Source organism: Hippopotamus amphibius, chromosome 3 (genome assembly GCF_030028045.1).
Source record: "Hippopotamus amphibius kiboko isolate mHipAmp2 chromosome 3, mHipAmp2.hap2, whole genome shotgun sequence".
Lineage (NCBI taxonomy): Eukaryota > Metazoa > Chordata > Mammalia > Artiodactyla > Hippopotamidae > Hippopotamus > Hippopotamus amphibius.
The window spans coordinates 151,334,460-151,356,418 of record NC_080188.1 but is presented as its reverse complement, the minus strand read 5'-3'; the positions used below and the strand labels follow the sequence as shown (position 1 = coordinate 151,356,418).

The 21,959-nt window shown below is 38.8% G+C and overlaps 1 protein-coding gene across 1 annotated transcript in view; it reads left to right on the top strand.

Annotated features, from left to right (window-relative positions):
- The first annotated feature begins 17,722 nt into the window (after positions 1-17,722).
- KMO (kynurenine 3-monooxygenase) overlaps positions 17,723-21,959 on the top strand; it is a 55,061-nt gene continuing 50,824 nt past the window's right edge. The window contains exon 1 of the mRNA XM_057726881.1: positions 17,723-18,146. Within this exon, the coding sequence (XP_057582864.1) occupies positions 18,090-18,146 (57 nt within the window). The 5' untranslated portion in view covers positions 17,723-18,089. The remainder of the gene's footprint in view (positions 18,147-21,959) is intronic.

Here is a 21,959-nt window from a genome sequence, read left to right as displayed (position 1 = left end):
TGCCTGCTATTTAGAGATATGGGTATATATACCCTGGAATTGGAAGTGATTCTGTGCAGGGACAAATGGAAGAGAGATAAAGAAGATGATGACTGTTTATGTTGGCTATCTTGTAGAATTTTTTGATTTTTAAAACTATATGGATGTGCACTAAAATTAACAACAACAACAACAACAACAACAGAGCTAAGCAACTTTCTCTCCATTCCCTAAGAAAAATAAAGGAAAAAATCTACTAATGTGCTGGATTACACACCCCCTCAAGAACATTGCACCTTTAATTTTCTGCTCTTCTTCCCACATCATCAGTTTATTTCTCTTTATTGGACCATTGCCATAAACTAATACTGTGAACTTGCTGTATTATCTCCCATGTTTAAAAACAAAACAAAACAAAACAGAACTGCCTCAACTTATATCCTACTTCAACTGCCTCTCCATTTCTAGGGCATATTTGCTCACCATCTTCACTTCTTCGCCTCTCATTCTCTCTTCAGCTTACCAGAGTTGGCCTTCAGTTCACATCGCTCCACTGATACTGCACTTATCAAGTTCGGCAGTGATCACCAAGTCCAAATCCAATGGACAGTGTCCAATATTTTCAGCAGCAGTCATGCAATTGACACTACTTCCATTTGGAAATATCTCTTTCCTGATCTTTGCAATTATGAACCTCCCCCCTTCCCTTATTTAATTAGCTACTCCTTCATACTATTCTTTGCTAGCTCTTCACTTGAAGGGGAGGAAGTGCCTCAGGAGTCAGTCTTAGATGATCTTTCCTTTTTCTTCTGTTAAATAAAAATCTTTTTAGTGGACCTCAAGTAGAGAGGGTTAAGTTAACCACACTCCTAACTTTGTGACACATTATAGAGTATAAGGTCCATTCTTAATTTATTTTAATATTTATTTCCTTTTTTGTTCATCCCCTACACCTTTTTTCTTTTCAGACCTAACCACTCAGAGTCAGCCCTGCAAAGATAGATGAAGACAGAGAGCTGCAAGTGCCAAAGATCTGGTGAAATGAATAGACAATTATTGAGCAAGCTGAGTTCATCTCAATTTCAACAGTATAACAATGATAAAAACAATAGAGCAAATATTGTATTAATTAATCTGCTAAATTTTAATTTTTTATAAATTTTATTGTTCCCAGTAATGCAAAAATTTTAAACTTATAAGTATATGTAGGGAAAAGTGGAAATACTCAGTGTCTCCTGTAAAGTAAAGCACATTGTAAAGTATGCTTGTCTTGGAGTCATTCTGTTGGAAAAGGACCTGATGTAGGGATTAACAAATAATCAAATCCCAATGAGGTTGAATTGCTTCTGCTCCTGACACAACAGTTACCCCATAAACCCCTACCTTGTCCCACAGCCTCAAATTCTTCAGGCTCAGAGGAGAGGAAAAATAAATTTATTAATTTCTTCTTTCCCTCAAGAAAATCTTTCAGAGAAAAGTGGTGTGGTCATCTTTAACTTTCCTGAAGCCACTCTGAGGCAACTCTTTCTACCTGACTTTTAGGAAGAATAAAAAGACAAGTAGCCATGGTCAAAACTGTAGCTTTGTAATAGTTAAACTTTGTTCAAGCTTTTGATGCCCTCTCTCTTACCAGACATTCAAAGCCCTCATGCCATCCTTCAGTTAATAAAGTTATTGACTATGTTATTCTACTCAGATCTGTTTTCTCCTGCCCAGCCTCACACAGAAAGTTAATTATCTCTTTCATTTTCCTCCAACCCAAAGAACACCAAATCCACATTATTCAGGTGTTATAAAATGCAATTATTTTATAAATCAAATTTCATTTAGATTTGTATTGTTAACAAAAGAAAAAAGGAAAAGACAAGATGAGACTTGAAAATTGTCACCTAGTTGGAGAAAGAGTCAAATAATACTGACTCTCCCTGTTACAGGGACTGGGGAAATTCCTGGGAGACAATAATACAAAGTAATTTTACTTACTCTACTCAGAGTGAACTGAAACAAGAGCTGGGACTTGTTACCAAAGTAATAATAATCATTACCTATCAGTCTACTAGCATGTTATTTATAGGCTGCATAGAACCACATGATTCATTATTAACCTCTTATCTCATCTACTTGCCTGATGTGTGTTTCTTTGGCTCAGACCTGGAAAATTATTTGATCCACGTTATTAATGATCTAGAAACATCATAGAATCATAGTTATCAACATCCTCGTAGTTAATCTCAATGTCATAAAACATTGTTTTAACTAGATCATTTGGGAAGTGGATCAACAATATGTCATACATAAGAGTTAGGGTCTGAAAAATTTTAAGTGATTTTTTAAAATAATCAGAGCAGGCAGAATGTCACTCAGGTAATAACATACTATCAAACATGCCTTTTGAGTAGAAGAGAAAGTTTCCAGTTATCAAGCAGAGAATTATATGTAAACTTCTGGCTATCTTATCTGTGGCTGAACTGCCAATGAGTACTTCCATAAGAATTTGTCTTTCAGATGAATAAAATTCAAAATGGGCACATCACGTGTTGTGGAAAAAAGGCATTGAACTCCTAGGCTGACAGAAAGCAAATAGATGACAATAACTAGTTTAGTCTTATATGGGACATATAGATACCAAAGGAACAACTATTTCAGAAACAGACAGACCTTGCTAACTCTACACAACAAATGAATGTGAAATCATCCACAGGTACATGGCAGAAGCAGAAATAAATCCTCTCTAAGGCAATATACTGGTATCTTAAGTGTCAAACTACTGCAGTCTTTTTTTAAGTCATCATTTCTTTTTTTATTGAAGTATAATTCACTTACAATGTAGTGTTAGTTTCCAGCATATAGCAAAGTGATTCAGTTATACATATATATTATTTTTTGTATTTTTTCCGTTACTGTTTATTATAGGATATTGAATATAGTTTCCTGTGCTTTAGAGTAAGACCTTGTTGTTTATCTATTTTATATATAGTAGTTCCTATCTGCTAATTTCAAACTCCTAATTTATCCCTCCCCAACCCCCTTTCCACTTTGGTAACCATAAGTTTGTTTCTATGTCTATGAGTCTGTTTCTGTTTTGTAAATAAGTTCATTTGTATTATATTTTACATCCCACATATGAGTGATATATGCCATTTGTCTTTCTCTTTCTGACTTACCTCACTTAGTGTGATAATCTCTAGGTCCATCCATGTTGCTGCAAATGGCATTATTTCACTATTATTTCATATACATATTATTCAGTCATAAGTATACATATATATGTATATATACACACACACACACACACATATATATATATATCTCCATTCATCTGTCAATGGACATTTAGGTTGCTTCCATGTCTTAGATATTGTAAATAGTGCTGCTGTAAACATTAGGGTGCCTGTATCTTTTCGAATTATGGTTTTCTCTGGATATATATCCAGGAGCAGGATTGCTGGATCATATGGCAACTCTATTTTTTTGAGGAATCTCCATACTGTTTTCCATAGTGGCTGCAGCAATATACATTCCCACCATCAGTGTAGGAGGGTTCCCTTTTCTCCACACCCTCTCCAGCATTTATTATTTGTAGATTTTTAATGATGGCCATCCTTATGTGAGGTGATACCTCATTGTATTTTTGATTTTCCTTTCTCTAATAATTAGCGATGTTCACCATCTTTTCATGTGCTGGTTGGCCACCTGTATGTCCTTTTGGAGAAATGTCTATTTAGGTCTTATACCCATTTTTTAAAAATTGGTTTTGTTTGGTATTCAGTTGTATAAGCTGTTCATATGTTTTGGAAATTTAGCCCTTGTTGGTCAAACCATTTGCAAATATTTTCTCATATTCTGTAGGTTATTGTATTGTTTTGTTTCCTTTGCTATGCAAAAGCTTTAAAGTTTGATTTGATCACATTTGTTTATTTTTATTTGTTTGTTTTTTCTATTGCCTTGGGAGACTGACCTAAGAAAACATTGGTATGATTTATGTCAGAGAATCTTGCCTATATCCTCTTCTAGGAGATTTATGGTGTCATGTCTTATATTTAGATCTTTAAGCCATTTTGAGTTTATTTTTACGCAAGGTGTGAAGAAGTATTCTACCTTCATTTACTTGTGGCTATCCAGGTTTCCCAGCACCACTTGCTGAAGAGATTGTTCTTTCTTTGTTGTATATCCTTGCTTCCTTTGTCATAGATCAATTGACTGTAGGTGTGTCGGCTTATTTCTGGGCTCTCTATTCTGTTCCGTTGATCTGTATGTCTGTTTTTGTGCCAATACCGTGCTGTTTTGATTATTGTAGCTTTGTAGCATTGTCTGAAGTCTAGGAGGGTTATGCCTTCAGGTTTGTTCTTTTTTTCAGGTTTGTCCTTTTCTTGATTTGAAAATTCTGAGTCTTTTATGTTTCCACATAAATGTTAGGATTATTTTTTCTAGCTCTGTGAAAAATGTCATGGTAATTTGTTAGGGATTGCATTAAATCTGTAGATTGCTTTGTGTAGTACGGTCATTTTAGCTATATTAATTCTTCCAATCCAAAAGCATGGGATATAGTTCCATTTCTTTGAATCATCTTCAATTTCCTCTATCAATGTTTTATATTTCTTAGCATATAAGTCTTTGACCTCCTTTGGCAGGTTTAGTCCTATGTATTTTTTGATGCTATTTTAAAAAGGATTTTAATATTCACTTTCTGATATTTCATTGTTTGTGTAAAGAAATACAACAGACTACTGTTTTTTTTTTAATTTTATTTATTTATTATTTTTTGGAGGGTACACCAAGTTCAATCATCTGTTTTTATACACATATCCCCATATTCCCTCCCTCCCTTGACTCCCTCCCCACCCTCCCTCGAGTCCCCCCCACCCTCCCTCGAGTCCCCCCCACCCTCCCCATCCCAGTCCTCTAAGGCATCTTCCATCCTCGAGTTGAACTCCCTTTGTTATACAACAACTTCCCACTGGCTATCTATTTTACAGTTGGTAGTATATATATGTCTGTGCTACTCTCTTGCTTCGTCTCAGCTTCCCCTTCACCCCCCTCCCCCTCCCAAACCTCGAGTTCTCCAGTCCATTCTCTACATCTGCATCCTTGTTCTTGTCACTGAGTTCATCAGTACCATTTTTAGATTCTGTATATGTGAGTTAGCATACAATATTTGTCTTTCTCTTTCTGACTTACTTCACTCTGTATGACAGACTCTAGGTTTATCTATCTCATTACATATAGCTCCATCTCATCCCTTTTTTTTGTTTGTTTGTTTTTTGTTTTTTGTTTTTTTTTTTCTTTTTTTATTATTTTTATTTTATATTGGAGTATAGTTGATTAACAATGTTGTGTTAGTTTCAGGTGTACAGCAAAGTGACTCACACATATATATGTATCTGTTCTTTTTCAAATTCTTTTCCCACCTAGGTTATTACAAAATATTTAGCAGAGTTCCCTGTGCTATACAGTAGGTCCTTGTTGGTTATCTATTTCATTTCATTTTATTTTTTAAATAAAAGCCTGTGGCTTTTTTTTTTAAATAAATAAATTATTTATTTATTGGCTGCATTGGGTCTTCATTGCTGCGGGAGGACTTTCTCTAGCTGTGGCAAGCAGGGGCTACTCTTCGTTGCGGTGCGCTGGCTTCTCGTTGCAGTGCCTTCTCTTGTTGCGGAGCACGGGCTTCAGTAGTTATGGCTCGTGGGCTCTAGAGGGCAGGCTCGGTAGTTGTGGTGCACAGGCTTAGTTGTTCTGCAGCATGTGGGATCTTCCCAGCCCAGGGATCGAACCCGTGTCCCCTGCATTGGCAGGCAGATTCTTAACCTATCTATTTTAAATATAGCAGTGTGTACATGTTAATCCCAAACTCCCAATCTATTCCCCCCTCCCATAAGTGCATTCTGTAAGTCTGTGAGTCTGTTTCTGTTTTGTAAATAAGTTCATTTGTAACGTTTTTTTAGATTCTACATATAAGTGGTATCATATGGTATTTGTCCTTCTCTGTCTGACTTACTTCACTTAGTATGATAATCTCCAGGTCCATCCATGCTGCTGCAAATGGCATTATTTCATTCTTTTTTATGGCTGAGTAATATCCCACTGTATATATGTACCACATCTTCTTTATCCATTCCTCTGTTGATGGGCATTTAGGTTGCTTCCATGTCTTGGCTATTTTAAACAGTGTTGCAGTAAACACTGGGATGCACAATACCTCTTTTTAAAAGGTACAACTCTCAGCAAGCATGTCTGATTAGATAGTAACACTGCCCATCACCTACAAGAGGAGACACCAGCGGTCTGGAAATGCCAGTACTGCGTATACACCACTACCTGCAGAAACTGCACGCCTGGACCCTTCATCTCATTTCCCTTCCAATTCCTCCTGGCAGAGGCAGGACTGGGGAGAAGCAAGAGGAGAAGAGGCCCTATTGAAACCCTCCACCCACAGAGCATTTCCATGACCCTAAGCAGGTTACACAACTTCTTTAGGCCCTAATGTCCTCAACCGTAAGATGGGGTAATAATGGTAGCTACTGAGTTCATTGGGCAGCTAACAGGACTTCCTGTGGGAGTAGACGGGAAGCATTTAGCACAGGGCTGGAGCGGAGCAAGCACTCAGACGACAGCAGTGTGTACATGCAGAAAGTCCACGGGAGGCTAAACTCTCTGAATAGATTTCCGAATCCTTCCTGCATCTCTTACACCTTCACCTCTCTTTAGAGTTCCTAGGGGTGCCCCAGGGAGGCTCTGGTCCCTTAGCCTTGCTCAGCACACAGCATGACACAGCATTTGGCTCCAGCACAGGGCTTCGCTGGGAGCAAGTGTCCCTGCCAGGGAGGGGAATTAGGACTTCAAGCAGAGCCGCCAGCCAGGAGGCTCTGCGGCTCCATCCCTGTCCTCGTGTCCACACACGCCGACAGTCATGCACGTGCGTGCACAGTCCACAGCTCAGGAACATGCAGTCCACCTGGTGGACTCCAACCCCCTGGGAGGTGAGGACGTAGGAGGAGGAGGCAGGCTTCCTGGGGAGGCCCCGCTGGAAGCCAGCATCCCTCACCCCAGCCCCTCCCTCACCCTGGTTGTTTCTCAGCTAAGACTTCCTCTCAGACTGGTGATGGTTCATATTTTAAGTTTTAGACACAGATGAAGCATGAGTAAGTTTGATCCATGAAATTCTCTTCCATCATTCTATCACATGACAAACACGCCACACTGTCAACATCATCCGTTACGGTGCATTACTCGCAATTAAAATTCTGCCGCCTCTTTACAAGAAGAGGTTCTTACAGCGAAGGCAGCGGGAATGACGGTGACCTTGACTTGCTTATTATATGCCCGGAATTAGCCCCAGAGATATTCATTCCCTAGAGTTTTAAACAATCTTAAATAGTTTTGTCTTGCAGGATTTCCTCCTTATTATCGTCAAATTATTTCCACAAGGAATCTATATTTCATTAGTTGAGCTTCACCGTCTTCAGGAGATGGTGACCTGAGGAATTACACAGCGTGAGCCCCTCTGTGGGAGGGTCCTGATGAAGCCTGTGCCCGCCCCCTTCGGACGGTTTCTCAGAGCACGAGGCCGGCCCCTCTTCAGCAAAGCCTGAGTCTGGACTCCCTGTGGTGGGTGGTGGAGTTTTCGCTCTCGGGCTTGGCTCTTCCTTGCCCTGGGGGCCTGGGAGCCACCCCTGGGAGAATCCACAGACCCTCCCCTGCGTAACGATTCCTGTCCTGACAGCCCTTCCCCAGGGGGTTCTCCCAAAACCCAAGGCGAGGACAGTACCGCGTGGTCTCCAGTTTCAGGCAGATCGCCTCTTTGATCGTCATTTGCATCCAGTCAATGTCCAAACGAGGAGCATGGTGGAGGCGAGGCAACAGAGCAAAAAAGAAGGGGAAAGGCGGGGAGGTGGGAGGAGGGAACAAAAGGGGAGGCACGATGTGCAGAGAGAGTGAGCGCCTCGCGTGAGGGGGCGGCTACTGATGGGGAAGGGGGGGCCTCTGCTCCACCCCTTCCGCCTCCCACTCCTTCCCAGGCTAGGCACCATCCACCCCGCCCAGGCTCTGCTCATCAGAATTTGCTGAATAAATGCAAGGATTCCTTCTGATAGAATGCACCCATCACTCTTCCAGAGTCTGTATCACGTCTAACAACGTTTTCTTCTGCTGGTGTTGGAGGGTTGCCTGCAGAGGTGGGGGGGGCAGCTGTGGCTCACAGAGGAGGCAGGGGCATTGGCAGCAGGGGTTCTGGGATGTGCTCATTGGCATTGAGCCCATCTCATCCCTTTTTATAGCTGAGTAATATTCCATTGTATATATATATGCCACATCTTCTTTATCCATTCATTTGTTGATGGGCATTTAGGTTGCTTCCATGTCCTGGCTATTGTAAATAGTGCTGCAATAAACATTATGGTACATGTTCCATTTGGGATTATGGTTTTCTTTGGGTATATGCCCAGTAGTGGGATTACTGGATCATATGGTAGTTTGTCGTTTTTTAAGGAACCTCCAAATTGTTTTCCATAGTGGCTGTACCAACTTACATTCCCACCAACAGTGCAGGAGAGTTCCCTTTTCTCCACACCCTCTCCAACATTTGTGGTTTCCAGATTTTGTGATGATGGCCATTCTGATCAGTGTGAGGTGATACCTCACTGTGGCTTTGACTTGCATTTCTCTGATGATTAGTGATGTTAAGCATCTTTTCATGTGTTTGTTGGCCATCTGTATGTCTTCTTTGGAGAAATGTCTATTTAGGTCTTCCGCCCATTTGTGGATTGGGTTATTTGCTTTTTTGGTATCAAGCTTCATGAGCTGCTTGTAAATTTTGGAGGTTAATCCTTTGTCCATTGTTTCATAGGCAATTATTTTTTCCCATTCTGAGGATTGCCTTTTAGTCTTGTTTATGGTTTCTTTCGCTTTGCAAAAGCTTTTAAGTTTCATGAGGTCCCATTTGTTTATTCTTGATTTTATTTCCATGATTCTAGGAGGTGGGTCCAAAAGGATCTTGCTTTGATGTATGTCATAGAGGGTTCTGCCTATGTTTTCCTCTAGGAGTTTGATAGTGTCTGGCCTTACATGTAGGTCTTTAATCCATTTGGAGTGTATTTTTGTGTATGGTGTTAGGTAGTGTTCTAATTTCATTCTTTTACATGTAGCTGTCCAATTTTCCCAGCACCACTTATTGAAGAGGCTGTCTTTTTTCCATTGTATATTTGTGCCTCCTTTGTCAAAGATAAGGTGCCCATATGTGTTTGGGCTTACCTCTGAGTTCTCTATTCTATTCCATTGATCTTCCTTTCTATTTTTGTGCCAGTACCATACTGTCTTGATCACTATGGCCTTGTAGTATAGTTTGAAGTCAGGAAGCCTGATTCCACCAACTCCATTGTTCCTTCTCAAGATTATTTTGGCTATTCGGGGTCTTTTGTGTTTCCATACAAATCATAAGATTTCTTGCTCTAGTTCTGTGAAAAATGCCACTGGTAATTTGATTGGGATTGTATTGAATCTGTAAATTGCTTTGGGTAGTACAGTCATTTTCACGATGTTGATTCTTCCAATCCAGGAACATGGTATGTCCCTCCATCTGTTTGTGTCGTCTTTGATTTCTTTCATCAATGTCTTAAAGTTTTCTGCATACAGATCTTTTGCCTCCTTAGGCAGGTTTATTCCTAGGTATTTTATTCTTTTTGTTGCAATGGTGAATGGGAGAGTTTCCTTCATTTCTCTTTCTGCTCTTCCGTTGTTAGTGTATAGGAATGCAAGAGATTTCTGTGCATTAATTTTGTATCCTGCTACTTTACTAAACTCATCAATGAGTGCTAGCAGTTTTCTGGTAGAGTCTTTAGGGTTTTCTATATATAATATCATGTCATCTGCAAAGAGTGACAATTTTACTTCTTCTTTTCCAATTTGGATTCCTTTGATTTCTTTTTCTTCTCTGATTGCTGTGGCTAAAACTTCCAGAACTATGTTGAATAATAATGGTGAGAGTGGACATCCTTGTCTTGTTCCTGTTCTTAGAGCAGTGCCGAGACCAGCTCGGCGACTCGAGGTGAGTGACGGGTGCTGCAAGCTTGAAGAAGACACAGACACAGACTGAAGAGAAAAGTGGGACCGGGGGGCTCAAGACCTCTCGGATCAAGAGCCCTGCTGACTCATCCCAGGTTGCTTTTATTGAGTTCGTGGGCTAACATTCTCAGGTTACACCCATAAACAATCAAGGGCCTCACATGACTGAGGCAATTATCTTTGTTTACTTCCTGGGTCCGAGTTGAGCAGGTGTGGATTTGAGCTGGGCCTGGAGAGCAAAACAGCCCTGGGGGCAGGAGACCTCTCTCAGATATTGGGGGTCTGTGCCCCACCCCTGTTGGCCCCTCTGCGACTGTGCCTGTCTTAGGTTGTTCCTCCCTTGAGGAATCTTACCCGTATCTGGCTAACCAGTCATCCTCCAGGGCCAAACACCGTGATATAAGGAAGGCTCTATGCACCACACCTGTTGGCCCCTCTGCGGCTGTGCCTGTGTTAGGTTGTTCCTCCTCTGAGGAATCTTACCCGTCTTTGGCTAACCAGCCATCCTTCAGGACCAAACAGGGTGATATTAGTCTCCACGCCCCGCACCCTCAGCTCCTCCACTGCTCAAGCAGGACATTCTGAATCCCATTGCTCGGCCCACATACTTCAACATTTTCAAGGTTTCAGAAAGGTTCCCAAATGTCTTCCCACAGAGCAGACTACTGTATGTTAATCTTGTATCCTGCTGCTTTGCTGAATTCTGTAATCAGTTCTACTAGTTTTTGTGCAGAGTCTTTAGGGTTTTCTATGTATAGTATCATGTCATCTGCATGTAATGACAATTTTACCTCTTCCCTTCCAATTTAGGTACTTTTCTTTTTCTTCTCTGATTGCTGTGGCTAGTACTTCCAGTACTATGCTGAATAGAAGTGATGAGAGTGGGCAATCTTGTCTTGTTCCAGACTTTAGGGGAAAGCTTTCAACTTTTCATCATTGAGTATTATGTTGGCTGTGTGTTTGTCATAAATAGCTTTTATTATATTGAGATATGTTCGCTCCATACCCACTTTGGTAAGAGATTTTATCATGATGGATGTTGAATTTTATGAAGTACTTTTTCTGCATCTATTGAGACGATCGTGTGGTTTTTTTCTTTTCTTTTGTTGATGTGGTATATTATGTTGATTGATTTGCATATGTTGAACCATCCTTGTGACCTTGGGATTAATCCAACTTGATCATGGTGTATATCTGTTTTTATGTATTGTTGGATTTGATTGGATAATATTTTATTGATGATTTGTGCATCTGTATTCATCAAAAATATTGGCCTGTAATTAATATAATTTGGAAGTGTTTTTGTCATATTTTGGTATCAGAGTGATGGTGGCCTCATAGAATGACTTTGGGAGTATTCCTTCCTCTTCAATCTTTTGGTAAAGTATGAGAAGGGTCAGTATAAGTTCTGCTTTGTATGCTTGGGAGAATTCCCCAGTGAAGCCCTTTGGTCCTAGACTTTTGTTTGCAGGGAAGTTTTGTTTTTTTTATTTTTATTTTTATTTTTTTGCATATTCTATTTCACTTCTCGTGATTGGTCTGTTCAAATTCTCTTCCTTCTTGATTCACTTTTGGTGGGCTGTATGTTTCTAGAAATTGTCCATTAAGTAATGGTTGTCCAATTTGTTGGCATATAGTTGTTAATAGTGTTCTCGTGTGTGTGTGTGTGTGTGTGTGTGTGTGTGTGTGTGGTTTTTTGCTTGTTTTTTATTTCTTCAGTACCTGTCATTATTTCTCCTCTTTCATTTCTTATTTTACTTATTTAGGTCCTCTCTCTTTTCTTCTTTGTGAGCCTGGCCAGAAGATTGTTGGGGTTTTTTTTTGTCCTTTAAAAGACCAACTCTTGGTTTTATTTGTTCCACTTATTAAAATCTCTATTTTATGTATTTCCTCTCTGATCTTTATTATTTCCTTCCTTCTGCTGACTTTAGGTTTTATTTGTTTGTTTATTTGTTTATTTATTTATTTATTTATTTTTGGCTGTGTTGGGTTTTTGTTGCTGCCAGTGGACTTTCTCTAGTTGTAGAGAGCAGGGGCTACTCTTCACTGAGGTGCATGGGCTTCTCAGTGCAGTGGCTTCTCTTCTTGTGGAGCACAGGCTCTAGGTACACAGGCTTCAGTAGCTGCAGAGCATGGGCTCAGTAGTTGTGGCTCATGGGCTCTAGAGCACAGGCTAGTAGTTGTGGTACACGGGCTTAGTTGCTCTGCGGCATGTGGACTCTTTCTGGACAAGGAATCAAACCTGTGTCCCTTGCATGGGTAGACAGATTCTTAACCACTGTGTTACCTGGGAAGTCCTCTAATTCTTTTAGGTAGTAGGTTAGATTGTTTATTAGAGATTTTTCTTGTTTTTTAAGGAAGGCCTCTATCTCTGTGAACCTCCCTCTAAGGATTGCTTCTGCTGTATCCTATTGATTTTGTGTGGTTGTATTTTCATTTTTATTTGTCTTGAGGTATTTTTAAATTTCTTCTTTGATTTCATTGCTGACCCATTGGTTTTTTTGTTCCATGTTTTTTAGTCTCTGTGTATTTGGTTTTTTTCCCTCTTTTCTCTTTCTGTGGTTGATTTCTAGTTTCATGCCATTACAGTCAGAAAAGATGCTTGCAATAATTTCTATCCTTTAAATTTGTTGAGGCTGGTTTTGTGTCCTAGTATGTGGTGTAGGAACATTCTAGAGAATATTCCATGTGCACTTGAAAAGAATGTGTATTCTGGGACTTTTTGGATGTAATGTCCTGAAAATATCAAGTAAGTCTAACTGTTCTATTGCGTCACTTAGGATCTCTGTTGTCTTACTGATTTTCTATCTTGAAGATGTGTCCATTGATGTTAGTGGGGTGTTAAAGTCTCCTAATATTACAGTATTCCTGTCAATTTCTCCCTTTATGTCTGTTAGTATTTGTTTTATGTATTTAGGTGCTCCTATATTGGGTTCATTTCTGTTAATGAGTGTAATATCCTCTTATTGATCCCTTTATCATAATAGCATGTCCTTCTTTATCTTTCTTTATGTCCTTTGTTTCAAAGTCTATTTTGTCTGACATGAGTATTGCTACCCTTGCTTTCTTGTCATTTCTGTTTGCATGAAATATCTTTTTGCATCCCCTGACTTTCAATTTATGTGTGTCCTTCACCACAAGGGCAGCAAATTGTAGGCTCTTGTTTTATTATCCAATCTGCCATTCTGTTTTTTGGTTGGAGCATTGACTCCATTGACTTTTAAGGTAAATTTGATTAGATATGTATTTCTTGCCTTTTTAAACCTCATTTTCAAGTTGATTTTGATTTTCTTCTTTGTTTCTTTATTTTTCTTTTTGTTTTCCTTTTTGTAGTTTGATGGATTTCTTTTACATTATGCTTTTTGGTTTCTGGAAATCTGTTGTATGTTTTTGATTTGTGGTTATCCTGTTTTTCAAGTATGTTAACTCATTACTATATCTACTTGTTTTAGACTCTTAGTCATATAGGCTCAAACACATGTGTTTCTTAGCCCCCCCCACCACATTTTATGATTTTGATGTCCTGTTTCACATCTTCATGTTTATCTTTTTGCTGTTCATTCTAGTTATTAACACTTTCACAAGAACTTTTTTGCTTTTGTTGGTGTTTTAAAAATCTGTGTACTGGCTTGAGTGATTTACTTTCCAGTTGTGACTTTCTCTTTCCTATAGATTCTTGTTTCTTTTCTATTTGGAGAAGAACTTTCAATATTTCTTTTAGGATAGTTTTAGTATTGCTGTATCCTTTTAGTTTTTGCTTATTTGAGAAATTTTTATCTCTTCTATTCTAAATGATAATCTTGCTGGGTAGAATAGTCTATGTTGCAAGTTTTTCTCTTTCGGGACTTTGAGTATATCTTGCTCTCCCTTCTGGCCTGAAAACTTTCTATAGAGAAATCAGCCAATAGCCTTATGGGGGTTCTCTTGTAACTAACTCTTTGTTTTTCTCTTGCTGCCTTTAGAATCCTCTCTATCTTTAACTTTTGCCATTTTAATTACAATGTGTCTTGGTGTAGGTCTGTTTGGGTTCACCTTGTTTGGGACCCTCTGTGCTTCCTGTATTTGGATATCTGTTTCTTTCTTTAAATTTGGGAAGTTTTCAGCCATAAGTTGTTTAAATGCATTTTTAATCCCCTTTTCTCTTTTTTCTTCTGAGATCTCTATTATTTGTAGATTGGGACACTTTATATTATTATCCCATGGGTCTCACATAGTGCTTTCATTTCTTTTTTCATTTGTCTTTGTGTCTTCTGTTCTGATTGGGTGTTTTCTATTTTTTTAATCTTGCAGATCACTTATTCGTTCTTCTGCATTATTTAGTTTTCTATTTGTTGCCTTCAGTGCAGCTTTCATTTTGGCAAATGAATTTCCTAATTTTATTTGTCTCCTCTTTATAGTTTCTAGTTCTTTTCTTTTTTTTTTTTTTTACAGTGATCTGCATTTCTATTGATAGCCTTTCTTAATTTCTTCAGTATTTTTATTACCTCTTATTTGAACTCAAGATCTAGTAGACTGGAGAGGTCTGTTTCATTGTTTGTTCTTTCAGGGGAATTCTCTTGATCTTTTAACTGAGAGTGGTTCCTCTACTTCTTCTTTTACTTATATTTCTCTATGAATTTAGGAGAAACAGGTATCTACTGAGGTCTTGAAGGGCTGTTTTTATGTGGCAGCATCCCTGTGTAACATGCATGAGTCTAATATTTTTGGTGCCAGGGCTGTTTTTAGTATGAATGCCTGCCATGTGTTTCCTCAGTATGTGCCGACCATTATCCCCTTGATAGGTGATGTTATTGGTGTTGTGGTGACCAGAGCCTGCACTGGATATTGAGTGGGGCCTTCAGGCACTGAGTTCACAAAGCCACCAGTGCAGATTCATCAGTGCAGATTTGCTGAAGTCAGGCATTGGGACCACCATAGTTGTGCACTTATACCTGCTGTGGAAGCTATGGAATCAGTCCAGTATCCAGCCCTGCCTCTGCATGTGCCCACCCACAAAGACTGCAGCTGCTATCACTGGACCCACCCCAGCTATGAGAGCACCAGTAATACATTTGGATGTCCAGCAGGTGCTGAGCTAACAAAGCCACCACTGGTGGCATAAATCCATGGAGCACACAGCTGCTGGGACATGGCTCAGATTTCAGCGTTGCTTCCCCAGTCATGCAGCCCCTGGGGACTGGCTCAGATTTCAGCTCCACTTCTGCATGTGGACAACCCACTGTTGCTTGCATGCTCCTAGGTTTTGTATAGGCAGAGCCATGCCCACTGTGAGCAAGCTGGGAATGAGGCTGCTATGGTGGGACCATGTCCCTCCTTTCATGCTTGTGTTAACAATGGGGATTATATGGTGGACTGGGGCCCTTCCTGTGTATACCTGTGGTTGCTGCTCAGACCACACTCCAGCCCCCTCAGGCTGTCTCCATGGAGCCAATCCCAATCCTCTCCCAAAGTCTGTCTGCTGAAGCCTAAATTTCAGTAGTCTGCTCCCACACACCAGCAGACTGGGGAGTGCAGGGAGGTGGCCTGGACTGTCTGTGCTGGTCTCTGTCTGTTCTGCCTGCCACAATCCAGCTGTTGCACTCTCCTATGAGCCTCTGAAGCTCCTGATCTATCCTGGCTGTTATCTCAGCTATTGAAGGGTGTTCCCAAGGTGAGGGAAACTTTCCTCTTTCACAGCTCCCTCCCAGGGATGCAGGTCCCTTACCAATTCCTTTTTTTTTTTTTTCTTTTGTCCTATGTGGTTACATGGTAATCTGTCTTGCAGCTTTGGTTGTATGAGATCTTCTGCCAACATTAAGTGGATATTCTGTGAGAATTGTTCCACATGTAGATGTATTTTTGATGTATTTGTGGGAGGAAGGGAGCTCCACATCCTTCTATTGTTCCATCTTGATCTCCCTCCTGCAGTTTTTTTTTCAAATACAATTTTGAGCACTCAGTTTAAAATGCTTATATGAAAATTAGATAACATGAGTACCTACCCTCCCAAATAAATAACCATCAAAGCAAACCCACAAAGGAAAAGGTTGATATATTTGATATGTTAAAATTCAGAATATCTTTTCGTCAAAAGACATCATTAAGAAAGCAAAAGGCAAGCCACAGAGTGGAAAAAATTATTTGCAGTGTATATAGACAATAAAACTCATATCCAACATCAGTTAAAAAAAAAGACTAACCGAAAGAAAAATGAGCACTATACAGAGGAAGAAAAGCAAATGTGAATGAACAAGAGAAAAAGTACCCAACTTCATTAATAATCAAAGAATGCAAATTAAAATGACTGAGATAGAGTACACACCCACAAGACCAGTAAAAACTAGATCTACTAGAGATGTACATGTTGATGAGGATGTAGTAGAAGAGAAACTTCTATATACTGTGTCATGTAAAAGTTAGTACAATACTTTGAAACATAACTGTGGTTTGCTTTGGAAAGTTAAAAAGATGCATAACCAGCATATAATTTCAAAGCAAAAAAACCCAGCATAAATTAATTTACAGTAAAATTTTAAAAAGAGGTAAAGAGGCAAAACTAAAGTATTTTAAGGATGCTTGTATGAATGGTGGTTACCTCTGTGAAGGGGGTGGTGATCGGCAAGGGTCATGTAAACTTTTGGGGTTCTGGCAATGCTTTTTTCCTAGCCTGAGTGGTGACTATGGGTGCTTGATTTACAATGCTATTGTACTGTACACTTGTTTTATGTACTTCAGTTTTTTGTGTTACAGTCCACAATTTTAAAAAACAAATGAAACACTTCTCTGTATATTGACATTAAAGTATTCTTCAGTTTATGTTGTAAATAAAAAATGGAGTGTGGGAAAGTATGTGAAATTGGCTACTATTTATTAAAAGGAAGGGAAGAGGAGGGAGTGGGGGGGGGGGAGAGAGAGAGAGAGAGAGAGCAGTGTTTACAGAAGAATAGGGAAACCCAGACACCAAAACAGTGGTTGTCTCTGGGCAGGAGAAATAGGTGGCCAAGCGACAGGGTTAGAAGAAAAATGACTATTCACTGTATACCCTTTGGTGCCTTTTGTATTTCATACCATATGAATGTAATATTACCTATTCTAAATAAACAAATAAAAATTCCTAACATTTTCTAGCAACTCTAACCATACTTATCCACAAGGGGTCACTATTAAATGATGTTTAAGTCTAGTTCCTCACCAGGGAAAACCCATTCTGTAGTTTCCCTGCTCTCACCAGGAAGTAAAGAAACAACTTCATTTATGTTTTTACTTTATTTTACACACCATGTTCCATTTTTGAAAAACCGTCGATTCAAAAATATGCACAAAAATTTAAAATAGACATTTAAAATGGGGTGAAAGAAGACACAGAGGTGGAGAGATAATATGAAGTCATGAATGAATTTACAAAAAGCATAATATTAACCATCTCCCCTAGCGTTAATGCACAAATTAGATTCTAACATTTCTAGCATTTGATGCAAAAAAAGGAAGTATTGTCAGTCATATAATTCAAAATCTTGCTCAGGAGAATATTAAAGACTATGAAAAAATGTTTTACCTGGTAGAGTCTGTTAAAGACAATCCATGAGGACTGTTTAGGTGAAATTCCTGACCAGTCTTAATAACAAGAACAATCCACAGATCAATTATGAAACCAAGCCATTTTACTAAGAGAAGTGTAAGATGCTCTGAGACATGGAGACCAGGGAAGTTTCATTCATGGTTAGTTATGATGAAAACGAAAGTAACAATACACAGTATAGAAAAGGAAGAAGAAAATCTGTAAAACCATGCTTTAAAAATTCGGTCTTACATGTAAGATAGTGTCTTCACTTGGCTGGAGTTTTCCAAAATTTGATTATTGCCTTTTTTCCTAAAGTTGAGCTGATCGTCCCATGGCAACTAATGGGTTAAATGCTACCTTCTCAGTTCAAGGAAAATTAGCCCTGCTCAACTACCGCTGCTGGCTCACAAATGCAGGGCTTTGGGCAGAATAAAGACTGGGGGAAATCACTGTGTAGGAGATAGTTTCCTTCGTGACAAGACCTGCAACAATTATCAAAAACACTTCGGCAATGATGGATTCTTCTGACATTCAAAGGAAAAATATAGCTGTCATTGGTGGTGGCTTGGTAAGAATCTATTTGTATATATTATTCCTGTTTGTGGTATTATATTAATTTTCATTACTCTTTTTTTGTTTGCTTTTCAGAGATTACTGCTTTTATATTTTTCTTTCAGTTTTATTGACGTATAATTAACATACAGTACTACATAAGTTTAAAGTGTACAGCATGATTTGACATATACATCATGAAATGATTGCTGCAATAAGTTTAGTGAACACTCCTCATCTCATATAGCTACAAAATAAAAGAAAAAGAAAATATATTTTTTTCCTTGTAATAAGAACTCTTAGGATTTACTCTCTTTAACAACTTTCATATGTAACACATAGCAGTGTTAATTACGTTATACATTACACCCCACCTCCACCCCCCAGTGCTTATTTATATTATAACTGTAAGTTTGTAGTTTTTGAGCACCTTCATTGTCATACAAAGATATTACATTATTACTGACTATATTCCTCACAATGTACATTTCATCCTGTGACTCATTTATCTTGTTGGTGGAATTTTGTACCTCTAATCTTCCTCACCTATTTCACTTATCTTAATGATTATTATTAATCACTTGTAAGGATTACTCACTTTCTTTTGAAACTTTTCTGATATTTAAATATACCTTTTTAAAATGTGGTATTAGTTTGCTCTTTTCTAGAAAAGCTTTTTTATTTCCGTTAAATACAAAGCTGTCTGTTTTCCCTTGTTTGTTTGGTATAGCATTTTTAAAAATAGAAAATAAAGCAAATTGAATTTGATTAATCCCCAAATTGGCTACATTTTAAAACAGATATTAGTGTAAACAGTCATTTTAATCAAAACATTTGCCCCCTTTGGTTAATAACTCAGTTTATACTGTCTAATAAGAATAAAAGTGTCAAGAAACATGAAGTTAATGCAAAATTATCATGTTGAATGTTCACTAGTTACTTGAGTAATTGGGGTTAATACCTATTTAGTCACCTTATTTGGCTGGTCCAGTGGAGCTGGTCCTAAGGTGGTGGAGTGAGGCCTCCCATCTCATTGAGCAGGTGAGATGAATGGGCTGAGATGGGTCCACATCTAGCAAGATGTAGTAGGGGGGAGTCTCTTCTCTGCTTCCATTGTTGTTATACGAAAGCTAGTTCTGCTTAAGGTGGGGCTGCCTCAACTAAGCTGTATTTTCCCATCCCTTAGCAGAACTCCTATTTTGGAGTAAAAACATCCCCATTAGTTAAAGTTTAATGATTTTGGTTTTGCCTTTGGTCTAATCATTTGCAGGCTTTTAGCTCATAGGTATTCATTCATTCATTTACTCAGCAAAAATTTATTGAGGGGCTAATATGTGCCAGACACTGTTCTAGGTTGTATATAGATCAGTATATTTTATACCGCACATAGAGGTATACAGTTTGTGCTAATTCTGACTTTTGTTTTGCCTTCCTTCTTGTGTTTTCCCCAAAGTATGATGACAGTTCTAATATTTCTGGTTCTAAATTTCAAAATGCTAAGAAATGCTACCTCATGCTGTGTTGGCAGTGCATGTGATGTATGTTGTCATTTCTTCATACTTCACATCAGGCTTCCATCTAATTGTTTCCTGTCTAAATTTTGCATAAAATGAGAATTCATGTCTTGAACAAAACCTTATTGGGTGCCAGCTATGTGCCAACATTGTTTTAGGTACTAGGGATACAGTGGTGAGCATTCAGGAAGGAGAAAGACAATGGAGAAGAAAACAAATAAATAAATTCAGTGAGACCTAAGCACTAAAAGAAATGCAAGCAGGGTAAGGCTGTAGTGTCTTAATGCGCACCCATTTAAAGAGTGGTCAGGGACAATATTTCTGAGGAGGAGATACATGACCTGGATAATGAGCAGGAAGCAACCATGTGAAGGACTGCAGAAAGCATTTTGGGGAGATGAATGACTGTAAGATGAGAAACACTGAGGCGATAATGAGCTGGGCACTTTCTTGGAGCAGACAGGAAGGCAGAAAGAATGAGACTAGAGAAGAGTAGCTGCTGAGGCTTGGGAGAATGAACTAGTCAGAGATCCTAGGATCTTAGAGGGCAAGGCAGACAGATTTTATCCTAGATGCAATGGAAAGCCACTGGAGGATTTTAGGTAGGAAAGCAAGCTGTGGTTTTAAGATTCCTTAGGCTGTTATGTAGACAAGAATTGGGGAAATTGTAAGAAGACCAGCTAGAGCAGTTAAGAGGCTGTTGGGTTTGCCCAAGACTTGGACTAGGGTGGCAGCAGCGATATGTCTTAAAATGTCCCTTAGAAGTCCAAGGGGGAGATAACAAATATATGATTGGATATATGATTTTGGAAGGCATATTAATGTAGGAATCACCCACAGATTTCTCCCTGAATAACACTTGAACTCTTCGTCATGTAATCACTGAATTATCTGGGCACACCTGCATGTGCTAGAAAATGGAAGACATAAATTAGTACACATCTATTAAGAAGCAACAAAAAATTCCTCTGCAAAGAAATTCGATTCACCTTATTGCTCAGGTCCATGCCTAGGAATCATTTTTGATTCTTTTTTTTTTATCATTTTATGCAAACCCCCGTTCCTCTTTCACTCTACCACAAGCCTTGGTGGCTCTATATCCAAAATATATTTCAGTTCTGGCCATTGCTGCCATCCTAGTCCAGGCCATCATCATCCTTCATCCATACTCCAGCAACCTCCTCCTAAGTGGTCTCCCAGCTTCTACTCTTATCCATGGGCAGTCACACAGCAGCCAAAATAGACCTTTTAAACCATTAGTGTGATAATTATCACTCTTTGCTTTAAACCTTCCAATGGTTTCCCATTACAAGTAAAATAAAATCCAAACTCCACACCAAAGGCCCTACTGGAACTGAGCCTGTCTACCTGCCTGGCTTCATCCTTTCCCTGTTTTTTGTTTTTTATATTATCTATAAGTTCTGAAATTATACACTTTGTTTTTGGCAAACAGGGAAACTATTTATTAAATATCTACTTCAACTAGGATATAGACTCTTATGGCTGGAACCATGCCTAATATTGCTTAATGTCATTATTTAGTTAGTATTTGATGGATGCAATGAGATGGATAAAATGAGAGGGATGAAGAACTCTTCTTAATGGTATGAAGGTAAAGGAAATTTCATAATGGATGAAAATCTGAATATTGAGGAAATTAAGAAAAAAAACATTGGTTAAATACAACAATTCAGGAAGGTTAAATTCAATACATAAAGGACAAAATTATTTTCTTGCCCATCTACTTCCTTGTTTTTTTTTCAGCTTTCCCATTCTCTTCCTCCCCATGGACTGATTCTAGTCCCTCCTACTGTCTAATACATTAAAGGCTATCTCTGGGCCCCAGGGGTAAAAATTGCAACAGAGCTGAGAACGTTTACTCAGAAGTCCAAAGAATATAGTGAACTTATTTTTTTTCCCAATGGTGCCTTGCCTAGTGAAAGATTACCCTTAAAATTTGTCTTTCCTCTAATGTAGTGGTCATCTGATTCTGTAATTAACCAACTGATTTCTATTCTTTGAAGATGTGTCGAGTCAAAGAGGTCAGAAGGAACCAATAGATCAATGAAAGAATCTTACTGAGAAACTGATGGTGAAAGAAACTGTAAACTGTGACCATAAATTGGTGAAAGTTTAAGCTAAGAGTGGAAAAAGATGTTAAAACAGTTTTTCAGGAACGTTAACCTGAATATTTAGGAAAATCACTGTGTTGACTTAGTTATCTTGTTTCTTGTGTGAAACACTGCTCCCAACCCCTCCCCCTGCAATGGCGATTACCTCCTGGAAGCTGGGGGAGCAGCTCTTCCTGCAAATGC